Source organism: Muscardinus avellanarius (assembly GCF_963383645.1).
Source record: "Muscardinus avellanarius genome assembly, chromosome: 10".
In the NCBI taxonomy this organism is placed as follows: Eukaryota; Metazoa; Chordata; class Mammalia; order Rodentia; family Gliridae; genus Muscardinus; species Muscardinus avellanarius.
In genome coordinates this window covers 79,545,039-79,557,853 of record NC_137796.1, presented here as the reverse complement: position 1 = coordinate 79,557,853, position 12,815 = coordinate 79,545,039, and the positions used below count along the sequence as shown (strand labels likewise).

At 48.1% G+C, this 12,815-nt stretch overlaps 1 protein-coding gene across 1 annotated transcript; it reads left to right on the top strand.

The window, feature by feature from the left end:
- Nucleotides 1-8,288: 8,288 nt before the first annotated feature.
- FIS1 (fission, mitochondrial 1) lies at nt 8,289-12,527 on the top strand (the record flags this gene model as incomplete). Its single annotated transcript, XM_080702107.1, has 5 exons — nt 8,289-8,390; nt 9,475-9,607; nt 11,592-11,668; nt 12,084-12,189; nt 12,430-12,527. Exons 1-5 carry the CDS (start codon nt 8,346-8,348, stop codon nt 12,525-12,527), a joined length of 459 nt encoding a protein of 152 aa, XP_080558233.1. The 5' UTR covers nt 8,289-8,345.
- Nucleotides 12,528-12,815: the final 288 nt, after the last annotated feature.

The window sequence follows — 12,815 nt, the reverse complement described above, 5'->3', positions numbered from 1 at the left end:
AAATAGGGCAGGGGGTGTAGCTCGGAGGTCAAATGCCCCTGGGTTCCATCCCCAGACCCGCAAAAAAAAAAAAAAAAAAAAAAAAAAGAATCCCTTGAGACAACTGATACTGGCTCTACCAGATGCCTAGGAACTTGGGACCAGGCTGCTATGGAGGAAAAGTGGAAGGGACAAGTGGAAGTTCTAGAACAGCTACATAATAGCCGGGCGTGGTGGTGCACGCTTGTAATCCCCGCGCTTGGGAGGCTGAAACAGGAGGATCACGCAGGTTCAAGGCCAGCCTCAGCTACTTAGTGAAGCTCTCAGCAACTTAGTGAGACCCTGTTTCCAAATAAAGTATAAAATAAACAATAAAAATAGGGCTAAAGGGGTATAGCTCAGAGGTAGATTGCCCCTGGGTTCAATCCTCTGTACTGCAAAATAATAATAATATAATAATAATTATTATTATTTTTATTACTTGGGGTGGTTTGGGAAGGGAGTCTAACATGATGGTGGGGAGCTAAATGAAAAAACTCTGCGTCATCACAATGATAACTTAAATTCTGGTTCAGAAGCAAAAGCTTTAGTTATTTTTCTTGTGTTATTGTAAAAGTAAAGTGGAGGATAATTAGTTTAATATTACCAGTAGCTTTAGACATTAAAAGTCTATGATGGCACATGATTGCAATTCCAGTACTTGGGAGGCTGAGATGGGAGGATTGCAGATTCAAGACTAGTCTCGGTAACTCAGCGGAACTCAGCAACCTAGCAAGACCCTGTTTTGAAGACAAACTGAAAGGGAAAATCAGACTAAGAAATAGGGGAGATCAAACTAAGACAGCAAGACAGGATCTTTCCCGTTTCTCCCCCACTTCTCTCCCCTTATCCTGCTTGTGCTGACACCACACTTGTGGTTAACAAAGGGAAAACTGTGCTCCAGCTGCATAGCCGGCTGACCTCGACAGTTACAACCTGGAGATAGCCTTGAGACTAAACTAAGGATGCAGACGTGCTTGAAACTGGATCCGGTGTAAGGATCACTGTATTCTTGAAACAACCACAAGGTTGCTAATGTTTGCCAAACCTTTATTCCTTTGTTTGTAAGACCTATAAAAACCCCTGCGCCCAAAGCTCGGGGCTCTCAGCCTCTGTTCAGCTTTGCTGATCATGCTCTGAGCCCCAGCATGCTGGAAGAATAAAACCTTTGCTTGAGCATGAAGAGAGTGGCTTGGGGTCCTCCTTGGTTGTCGCGCGGGGCGCTGATCTCAACAAAACAAAAGATTTATTTATATTATTATTATTATTATTATTATTATTATTATTATTATGTGGTACTGGGGATGGAATCCAGGGCATTCTACGTCAGAGCTACACCCTCAGCCCTATTTTTTATTCTTTATCTTGAAACAGGGTCTCACTGAGTTGCAAAGGGCCTCACCAAGTAGCTGAGGCTGTCTGCGAACCCCGATCCTCCAGTCTCAGCCTCCCGAATGCTGGGATTACAAGCATGTGTCACGCCGGCTCAAAAGATTTTTTTTTTTAAATAAAAAGTCTAGCCAGGCGTGGTGATGCACGCTTGTAATCCCAGCATTCGGGAGGCTGAGACCGGAGGATCGGGGTTCGCGGACAGCCTCAGCTACTTAGTGAGGCCCTCTGCAACTCAGTAAGACCCGGTTTCAAGATAAAGAATAAAAAATAGGGCTCAGAGGTCGAACGCCCCTGGGTTCCATCCCTAGACCTGCAAAAGAAAAAAAAAAGAAAAAAAAGGTCTAGGGGTGTGGCTTGGAGGTAGAATGCCCCTGGGTTCAATTCCCAGTACCACAAAAACAAAAGATAATGATCATAACTGCATTATAACTATTACCTGTTAGATCCTGGGGAGGAAGAGACCACAAATGCTATCCTTAGCTGTGCGAATCCATCGCCAGCTTCATCTATCAATAATCAATGCTTTTCTGTCAATAATAAATATTTGCTAAATAAATATGCAAATGAGTAGATGAATACATCTGGACTCTTGTGAAACTTTGGTCAAAACAAAACAAACAAACAAACAAACAAACAAACAGAAAAACACTGTATGATGGAGCACACCTGTAATCCCAGTACTTGGGAGGCTGAGACAGGAGGTTGGCAGGTTGTAGGCCAGCCTCGGCAATTTAAGCGAACCCTTGATTCAAAATAAAAAATGAAAAGGGTTTGAGAGTGTATCCCATAGGTAGAATGTTTCTGAGCTCAGTCCCCAGTACCAGATAATAATTAATAAGAACAACAGAATGAAATATTCTGAAAGCAGGCTCCAGGTCTCATACAGTTGTCATATGCAGCTTTGCCTATTGGCAGGCATTCCCAGGGGCGGTGGATCTAACCCTGGGTCTCTATGATCTTACTTCTGTGCAAAGGTAAATGGCTTAGGCGAAGCGCCTTTGAACAGAGGCTTGCGGCACTAAGCAGTGGCCAGCTCCGAAAAGTTGAAGGGGAGAGACAAGATCAAGCATGGCGAGCTTATTAATTTTAGCTTAAGGCCAAACAAAACAACAAAAAAAAAACTTCCTGGGTTCTTGTGGTTGTTTGGCCACCATCCCCCTTCTGGACGCAGAGACCCCTGGCCTGTGATGCACACCCCCTTCTCCGCCAGGCGGCCCGCAGCGCGCTGCCCTCCGCCCAGGCGCCACGCGCGGAGAACAGCACTGCGCAGACTCAGATCCCGACCCACCCGCTCGCCCCCCAGGTCCTCCAGACCACCGAGTCCTCCTCCTAGAGCAGCCCCGCCGGCGCCACCCGGAAGTGCAGGCGCCGGGGTCGGAGGGCGCGTTCTCGGGGCGCCTGCCGTTACTCTCTCGCACCCGGCGGGATTCTCGGGTGCTTGTCCTTTGGCGGCGCGATGGGCGAGGCGCAGGCCGCGTCCGCACCGAGGGCTGCAGCCCTGGTGAGCCGCGCTGTGCCCCGGGGAGCCCGAGGGGCCGGCTGGAAGGAGCTTTCCCGGGGCTGCGGCCTGGCCCCGCGGTGGCGGCCCGGTAGGCCCCCGGAGCTCGGCGGGCGGAGGCGTGGCCGACGCCGGACGCCTTCGGAGTAGAAGAGAGGCGGCCGCCGGGAACGCGTCTGCGTGTGCAGGTGCCTGGGTGCACGGAGAGGAAGCTGGAAAGGTGAGCGGGGGCGATCCTGAAGGCTTCGGGTGCGTGTGAGGAAAGTAAACGGCATCCCGAGAACCTAGACGGCCTTTTAATCAAGACATAGGAACTCCCATTTTCACTGTGAAATACAGTTGGGGGCCAGGCTGGGTTGAGAAGGAAAGATCGGCAGGCCGGTTGTTGAAGTCTGGTGATAGAATGGAGGCGGGGACAAATATTTACGCGTTAGCAGTCTACTTTCTTCCCCTGAAATGTAATTTACAGGCCGGGCGTGGTGGCGCACGCTTGTAATCCCAGCATTTGGGAGGCTGAGACGGGAGGATCGCAGATTCGCGGCCAGCCTCAGCTACTTAGTGAGGCCCTCCGCAACTTGGTGGTGAGACTCTGTTTCAAAATAAAGAATAAAAAATAGGGCTGGGGGTGGAGCTCCGAGGTAGAATGGCCCTGGGTTCCATTCCCAGTACCCCCCAAAAAAGTAACTTATGAGAGTGAGATGACTGGTTTTTTTTTTCGTTTCTCTTACCCAGCACTCAGAATACCCGTCACATAGTAGGTCCTTAACAAATGGCTATTGGATGAGTGAATGAATAAATGCATTTGTGCGTTTTAGAACTTCCCGATTGGAAAGTGGGTGAAACTCGGGATTTTTTTAAAACTGAAAATAGGAAGAACACAAATAGTGGGATCCTGGTCAGTAGGGGTTTGCTAAGCACTTCCCTCGGACTACCCACTGACAACAGGCAGAAGAGGCTCCGGCTGCGGCTGCTTATGGACTGCGAGGGAGGAGCCGGGGGCCCAGGATCTGCAAATGCCAGTTCTTGGTTTCAATCTCACCAACCAAAAATGACAGCTTCCTTTATGCCCTTCCTCCTGACTGAACTTGAGAAATATATAGTTTTTTTTTTTTTGTCTTGCTTTGAATCCATAAGATCCATGAGATTTGTTTTGCTTATGGAATCCATAAGATTGTGATTTTATGGCTGTGTATTACTCCAGTATATTGATGTATTATTTAATAAAACCATTACCTGGCCATTTTGTTGTTTGTTTACCATTTCAGATAAGGCAGGAATTAATATCTTCATGTCTTCCTTTCCCTCTTTTCCCCCCTTCATTGAATATTTTCCCAAAGGAAAATTACTTAGCCAAATAATATCACATATTACTTATGGCACTGATTGTGTATTAACTCAATGGTTTCCAAGTAATGATAACAACCATATCTATTTGTGCAACAATTATGAATTAAATATCTACTAGTTCCAGGCACTGAATTGTGCTGTGAGCAAAATGGACATGGATTGGGCCTTCATGTATCTTCCAGTCTGGAGCAGGAGGCCACCTTTAACCCTATCATCACACAAGAGTGTTAATTAATTACACGCTGAGAAATAGTAGGAGGGGAGGGGAAAATATAGGCCACTAGCCAAGAGGTTGAAATCAGTTTTGTGACAATTTCAGCAGAACTGGTGGTATTCTGGGGATTTCATTTTTAATCTTATGGTTCTAGTTAAAAAGTGGTTCCTCAGCATAACTTTGCTTGCTTGGGTTTTTGGTTTTGAATGGCTCTTTTGCAGTTCACCTATTGCTTAAGGGAAGTGGTGGGTGATGGCTGTACTATAAGTCAACAGAAAACATATAAACTTGAGCCTAATGTTTTTACAGATGAATAACTAGAATGTACTTAAGAACTTGTTCTTTCTACTTACTTTTTGAGTTCTCTTCTCTGAGCATTCAGCCTCATCTCTTTCCTCAGATCCAAAGAGGCAGTGAGCAGGACACAGGTTCAAAGTCCAGCTCCTCCACTTCTTTTCTTTAATATTTATTTTTTTTAATTTTGTATTGGGATTACAGGCCTGTACCACCATGCCCAGCAGCACCTGTTACTTCTGACTGACTGGCAACAAATGGGGAGTCCCCATGACTCCCCTCCTCAGGGTTGATGATGTGCTATAATGACTCACAGAACTCAGGCCGAAGCTTTACTTAACATTATTATAAAGGACACGACTCGGGAGCAGCCAAGTGGAAGGCAAGCACAGGGCAAGGTGTAGGAGTGGAGGGTGGTTGCCAAAGCTTCCATGCACTCTCTGGATGTACCACCCGTCTAGCACCTCCATGTGATCACCAGTCCAGAAGCTCTCTGAACCCTGAGTTGAGGGATTTCTACGGAGGCCATCATGTAGGCGTGATTAATCGTTAAGTCAGTCTCCAGCCCTTCTCTCCCCTGGAGGTAGGTGGGGCTCAAAGTGCCAAGCTTCTAGTCATGGCTTGGTCTTTCAGTGACCAGCCTCCATCCTGAAGCTACTCAGTACCTCACCAGGAATCACCTCACTAGAACAGAAGATGCTTCTGTCACTCAGGAAGTTTCAAGGGCTTTCAGAGCTCTGTGTAAGGTGCCCCTATCACACCCTATCACTCAGGATAATGCAAGGATTTTAGGAGCTCTGTGTCAGAAACTGGGACAGAGACCAAATATTTCTCATTTTGTCAGATTTTTTTTAATTGTTTAGTGTTTATTTTTACCTGTTTACCCCCCAAAAAAGAAAGTGCTAGTAGCTATATGTGAAAACAGGAATTTTATCAGCGCTGAATCTTTAAACTTAAATGATACTTGGCACATAATAGGTGTTCAGTAAGTATTTGTTGAGTAAATTGAATCATGAATGAATTAATGAGCAAATAAAAGAGGGGAACAGATGTTCTAATAACAGGGATTACATGTACAGGGGCTTTCACCTTTTTTTTTTTTTTTTTTTTTTTAGTGGTAACCCTTCTATCTCCGGGTTACACTCCCAGACCTATTTTATATTTTATTTGGAAACAGGTCTCTTAAACCAGCTGAGGCTGGCTTCGAACCAGCGCGATCCTCCTGTCTCCGCCTCCCAAGCGCAGGGATTACAAGTGTGTGCCACCACGCCCTACAAGTGTGTGCCATCACGCCTGGTGATTTGTACAGGGGCTTTCAGAAATGAAAGAAGGCTGCAGCGCGAGGGATAGGCAGGGAGGGGTAGTGAGAGAGAGAGATGAGACAGAGAATTATGGAATAGACAGTAGAGGACCTTATAGGCTGTGCTACAAGATTTTGGTCTTTTGGCCTTTGTTCTAAAGACAATGAGAAATCATTAAAGAGTTTAGTGTAAATTGAGAAATGTATTTTGATACGTTTTTCCTCTGGCTAGTGATGGTAATGGTAGCAGGGGACCAGCGAGGCAATTGTTGATGTCATCCAGAGAGAATAATGCTTTGCACTCAGGTGTGGTTGCAGAAGACGGAGAAGCGATGAGGATGTAAAGTTAACTGGGACTGCTTTCTCGCCCTGTGACCGAAGGTGGTTTGCTATGCTAACTAGACTGGAAGAAACACAGTCACAAACTTGGGATCTCTTCACGAGCACAGAATTGAGCCGACCAAGTCAGGTGTTCTTTCTGCCCTATGTATATATCCAGCAAATCCTGATGGAGCTTTTGCCATGTACCAGGCCTGTGTCAAGAGGTACAGCAAATACAAAGCTGAAATAAGATTCAGGCTACCTCCCCCCAAAAAAGGGAGCATCCTAAAGAAAAGAGTGTTCCTTTGGCCTTTCTATACTCCCTGCCTGGCAGTGGTCGTCTCCTGTCTTCCACATCGTTTTCACTGCTCCGCATCTTGGAATCCCCTCCGCTTGTTCCAAGGGCCAGCCCAGGTTCGGTGCTCCATACTCCTTTGAATGAATGTGAATTTTCTCCTTCAGTATTATGCTAGTGCTCCTCAAGAAGCCAGTTCCCCAACCTGAGGTTTTTCCAAAGTTTACTAAGCTCATTATATCATAGTTATTTTAACTCTTCTAGCCAACTAGGGAAGAATATATGTACACACATATAAGTATATATATTAAATGGGTTTTGCAAACATGAAAAGTATTTGGATAATAATCTGAGTTTGTGCTACCTCTTTACTATGATGCTGATGATGCTGATGATTGGCACTGGGGATTGAACCTAGAGGGATTCTACTCTGAGATATATCCCAGCACTCCCCCCCCCCCCACACACACACAGTGTGTGTGTGTGTGTGTGTGTGTGTGTGTGTGTGTCTGTCTGTCTGTCTGTCTGTCTGTCTTTTCCTGGAGATTGGATTCAGAGGCATTCTACCTCTGAACTACAGCCCCAGGCCTGCCTATTTATTTATTTATTTATTTATTTATGGTACTGGGGATGGAACTCAGGGACTTCTACTTCTAGGCTGCACTCCCAGGCCTATTTTATATTTTATTGGAAACAGGGTCTCACTAAGTTGCTGAGAGCCTCACTAAGTAGCTGAGGCTGGCTTCGAACCTGTGAGAGCCTCCTGTCTCGACCTCCCAAGTACCGGGATTATAAGTGTGTGCCACCATGCCTAGCTCCATTTTATTTTTTATTTGGAAACAGGGTCTAAGTTGCCGAGAGCTTCGCCAAATTGCGGAGGCTGGCTTTGAACCTGCCATTTTGTCTCAGCCTCCCAAGTACTGCGATTATAGGCATGCACCACAATGCCCAGCTCTCTTTACACATTATTTAGTGTTTATTCAACAAATATTTATTGAGCATTCACTATGTGAAAGTGCTCGTTGCTGGATACACAAGAAAGTCTGCTGTCATGGAATTTACCTTCCATTTCATTGTGCAGAGTTGTGGGTCTAGGTGAAAAGAACCTATCATCAGCAACATCTCTCCTACCCTCACTGCTAAGTTCCTCCTTGCTGTGATCACATGTAGCAAGCCTTTCCCCTTAGGTACACCCAGAACACGGTTTAGCTAAATAATATTTGAAAGACTAGATCCTGTGAATAATATTTTTTTAAGTGCCCCTTGTTGGTGTCCCCTGTGATTGTGTACCCAGTCTCTGGATGTATGACTCACAGATCTAGTTCTCAACCCTGGTACTAGTTGTGATTTTTTTTTTTTGAGGGGGCGGGTAGTGAAGTCACGTAGCTTCCAGAGCCTTGGACTTCTGGGGGACGTTAAGACTGAGCCCTAAAATTGCGCGCCCGCCCCCCCAAGTCTCCAACCCTCCTCCTCAGGTTTTCACTGCGCGGGGGTGGGGGGGGCTCGGAGCATGCGCACTGCTGCCGCGCGGCGGCCCGGGAGGGGCAGGGCCTGGCCCGCCGGGGCCGCTTCCGCCGGGCGCCGGAAGTGCCTCTCCGCCCCGGCCATCAGACCATGGATCCCGTGGCACTCTAAGTCAGTGGTGCGAGGATTGCGGGTGGTGGCCATGGAGGCCGTACTGAACGAGCTGGTATCGGTGGATGATCTGAAGGTGAGGCCTGGCCCTGAGGGAGGCGAAGGGAAGAGGCGAAGGGCAGGTCCTGAGCAGGAGAGTCGGGCAGGGACCAGACCCTCTCCCCGGCTCGGGCTCGTGGAAGGAGGCCGGACTACGGCTCCCGGCAGCCTCCGCGGCGCCCGCCTGCCGCCTGGCGCGTGCTTTACCCCGGAGGCTGGTGGGAGTGGTGGGTTTTGGAATCTACCGCAGCCCGGAGGCCTGGAGTCTGATGATGGAAAGGATGACAGGTTTGGGGTTCGTGAACAGTTGGAAGAACAAGGCGCTCTTTCAGTGTTGGGGGAATATAGCTACTATCATAAACTTACACATAGTATTGAGTCCAGCACAATGTATGCCACATCTCAGTCTTTGTAGTTCTAGGACGTAGGCGATATTTTTATTCCCGTTTTGCAAAAAGTAAAGTCCAGCCCCATAGGATGGGTCAGTATGGGGCCAGCAACCTCAGGCGAGCACCGCGTGGGCTGTTATTGAGCTGTTTGGACAGTGTGTTTACTGTTCAGCCAGTCAGTGTCAGCTGCTCCGAGAACGGTGCCTGGAGCTGCCACCAGGTGGCATCTCCGCTAGGTACCACTAGGGGGAGGACGAAGAGAGTTCCTTCTAAAGAGCTAGTCGACCAGCACAGAAAGCAGACTGTGTGGGTCACAGATAGACATAGCAGATACCGGGGGCTTCGAACCTGTGTGATCCTCCTGTCTCAGCCTCCGAAGCGCTGGGATTACAAGCCTTCGGGCGTGGTGGCGCATGCTTATAATCCCAGCATATGGGAGGCTGAGGCAGGAGGATCCAGGTTTGCGGACAGCCTCAGCTCCTACTTAGTGAGGCCCTTTGCAACTCAGTGAGACCCTGTTACAAAATAAAGACTAAAAATAGGACTGGGTGTGTAGCTCGGAGGTAGAATGCTTCTGGAGTCCATCCCCAGTATCACTAAATAAATAAATAAATAAATAAATAAATAAATGGCAAAGACGGGAGGATGGAGTGTAGCTGGTACGTGGGCACCAGGTCCGGATAGAGAATGGTTAATATCCTTCATTTCTGAATGATTCCTCTCCTATGGCAGAAGTTTGAAAAGAAATTTCAGTCTGAGAAGGCAGCAGGCTCAGTGTCCAAGAGCACGCAGTTTGAATACGCCTGGTGCCTGGTGCGGAGCAAGTACAACGATGACATCCGGACGGGCATCACACTGCTAGAGGGTGAGGCATGGGGCCACCCAGCATCCTTCCCAGCTGCCACTGGATCTGTCCTCTACTGCGGCTGGCCTCATTTTTCTCCCTTTGTCTCAAGTGCTGGCATTCCTTTCAACATGGAATAATCACTTCACAGTACCTCAGTAATTTCCAGTAAATTCACTGCAACAAAGCACTACACTGGCCATCTGTATCTGCGGGTCCCACATCTGGGGATTCATTCAGTTTGAAAATATTTGAGGAAAGTCGGGCATGGTGGTGCAGGCTTGTAATCCCAGCGCTTGGGAGGCTGAGACAGGAGGATCACACAGATTTGAAGCCAGCCTCAGCTACTTAGTGAGGCTCTCAGCAACTTAGTGAGACCCTGTTTCCAAATAAAGTATAAAATAGGTCTGGGAGTATAGCCCGGAGGTAGAAAAGCCCCTGAGTTCCACCCCCAGTGCCACACACACACACAAAAAAAAATTTTTTAAGGGAAAAAAAAGTTTTCTCCTGAACACGTACAGACCTTTTTACAAGTAAGCTGGGAATAATTTAAGGTTTATGGGAGGGAACGTGTAAGTTCTATGCAAATACTATAAATACTTGTGCATCTGTGGATTTTGGAACCCAAGTGTGAGGTATCCTGGAACAGACCCCTAAGGATATAGAGGGACAACTGTACTAACAATACCTGTTATAGGTCTATACAAATAAGAGTATTTCTTAATGCAGATGCTACTCTTTGTCAGTCCAGATATTTTAGGCTTACTCCACAATAGTGCAGTGGTGTAAGTGTTCTTTGGGCATTACCAGTGTAGTTGAGATAGTAGACACTTGAGAAGGTTTACACACCTGCACAACTACTTAGTGACAGATCCTGATGCTTTGAGCACAGAGAGCTCCTGGGCCTCTGGAGAGTCACTGAAATAAGGGTCATTTAGGGTCACTCAGGGAAGATGAGCTAAGAGGAGGGAGTGTGCTGGGTGTGGTGGCACAGCTGTAATCTCAGGACTTGGGAGGCTGAGACAGAAAGATCACAGGTCCGAGGCCAGTCTCAGCAATTTAGTGAGGCCCTATTTCAAAATAAAAATAAGGCTTGGTGGCGGATGCTTGTAATTAAGAAGCTGAGACGGGAGTATCATAGGTTTGAAACCAGCCTTATCAATTTAGTGAGACCCTGTTTCAAAACAAAAAAAAAAGGAAACCAAGCTGGAGATACAGGTCAGAAGTAGGATGCCTCTGAGTTCAATTCTCAGTACCACAAAAAAATAAAATGAATTGGGCTGGGGGTCTAGCTCAGAGGTAGAATCCCTAGTACCAAAAACAAGAAAGAAAGAGCTGGCATGGTGGCACACGCTTATAATCCCAGCATTCAGGAGGCTGAGAGAAGGATCACGGTTCACAGCCAGCCTCAGCTACTTAGTGAGGCCCTTTGCAACTCAGTGAGACCCTGTTTCAAAATAAAGAATAAAATATAGGGCTGGGGGTGTAGCTCGGAAATCATGTCCCTGGGATCCATCCCCAGTACCGCAAAAAAATAGAGAGTGCAAACTTATAGCAATAAGTGGACACCAGATAACTGCAGTAAAATACACAGATGATGCTAGACATATGTAGTGCTGCCTTTCAGCTTTTCTTGTCCCTTGATTTCCTGTCAGTTCACAGGGATGCGCCTAACTGCAATAAAATACACAGATGATGCTAGACATATGTAGCGCTGCCTTTCAGCTTTTCTTGTCCCTTGATTTCTTGTCAGTTCACAGGGATGCGCCAGAGTTGAATATTGTATTGACTCTGGGATACCTATCTCTGGATGTTGTGGCCTCCGTTCCTCCTTCCCTAGAGTTCTGATGAGGAAGCTGAGAGTGACAGGAACTGACGTGGAGGCCCGGGAGAGCAGCCTCCCAGTCTAGGGTTGTAGAGGGTCGAGCAAGTGGCAGTGTCTGGGGGGCATAGTACTAGGAAGAGAGAGAAGCAATATTCACCCTCTTCCTTCTTCCCTCCCCAGAACTACTGCCCAAAGGAAGCAAAGACGAGCAACGGGATTATGTCTTCTACCTGGCAGTGGGGAACTACCGGCTAAAGGTAGGCAGCAAAGGCTACTCCACCCACTTGAGTGGGCCACCTTCTCTCCTTCCTGGATAACAGGAGGACTGAAGAAGGGCAGTAGGCAGGAAGGGGTGGTGCCGGGTCACAGGTGCAGGCTGGTATCAGGACTGGACTGGAGGAAGGTGAGAGAGGATCAGGGTGCTGCGGGTGTGGGGCCAAGGTGACGTCAAGATTGGCGCATAGCCCCAAGGCTTGGGCTGTTATCTTCCCTGGCTTATCAGACCCACACAGTTGGGCTGTTTGTGGACTCTACTCCATTGGGTGGGGCTGGAGTGAGGGTGCGGGAGGTGGTATACTGAGGAAGGAGCCCCGGGCTAGTGAAGGAAGGTCCCTGGGTTGGCAGGAGGGGTGCTGGGGTCCCAAGGTGTGGGTATATTTTCCCCGAGTGCAGGAGTATGAAAAGGCTCTAAAGTACGTGCGAGGGCTGCTGCAGACGGAGCCCCAGAACAACCAGGCCAAGGAACTGGAGCGGCTCATTGACAAGGCCATGAAGAAAGGTGAAACCTCAGTCCTTTGTTCTCTTCCTTCCCCCATGCCTGGGCCCTTTGGAATGCTTTCCCCTTCCAATCAGTCACGCAAACCCCATCTTCTAGAAGCCTCTGTCTTAGAATTCCACACCTTGAGACTCCAGATAGAGGTGCACCTCCTTTGGAGTGGCAGATCTGGGGTTGGCTGTGGTCAGGTTCCCCGTCCAGGCTGGACCATGCTCCTTACAGCTTTTCTTTTCTGTTCCCCAGATGGACTGGTGGGCATGGCCATCGTTGGAGGCATGGCCCTGGGCGTGGCAGGACTGGCTGGACTCATTGGACTTGCTGTGTCCAAGTCCAAATCCTGAAGGAGACTGCCCCTGCCTCTCTGCCTGGGGCACCTGGGAGCTCCTGTGGGGACGCTCAGAGAGGGCCATCCATCCTTGCAGGCCCTTCCCTTTTCTTCCCTGAACCCTTATTGTTGTCTTCTATGGCTTTCAACCTCTGTTCCCCTGAGACATGTTCTTTAGCCCCCAGTCTTGTGCTTTGGGATAAGTGTAAATAAAATTCAGCCGTGGCTTAGGAACCTCCATGTCTGTGTTGCGAGTGGGGTAGGCTCACTGTACAATGGGGGGGTCACCTGTGGTCCTTTCCTG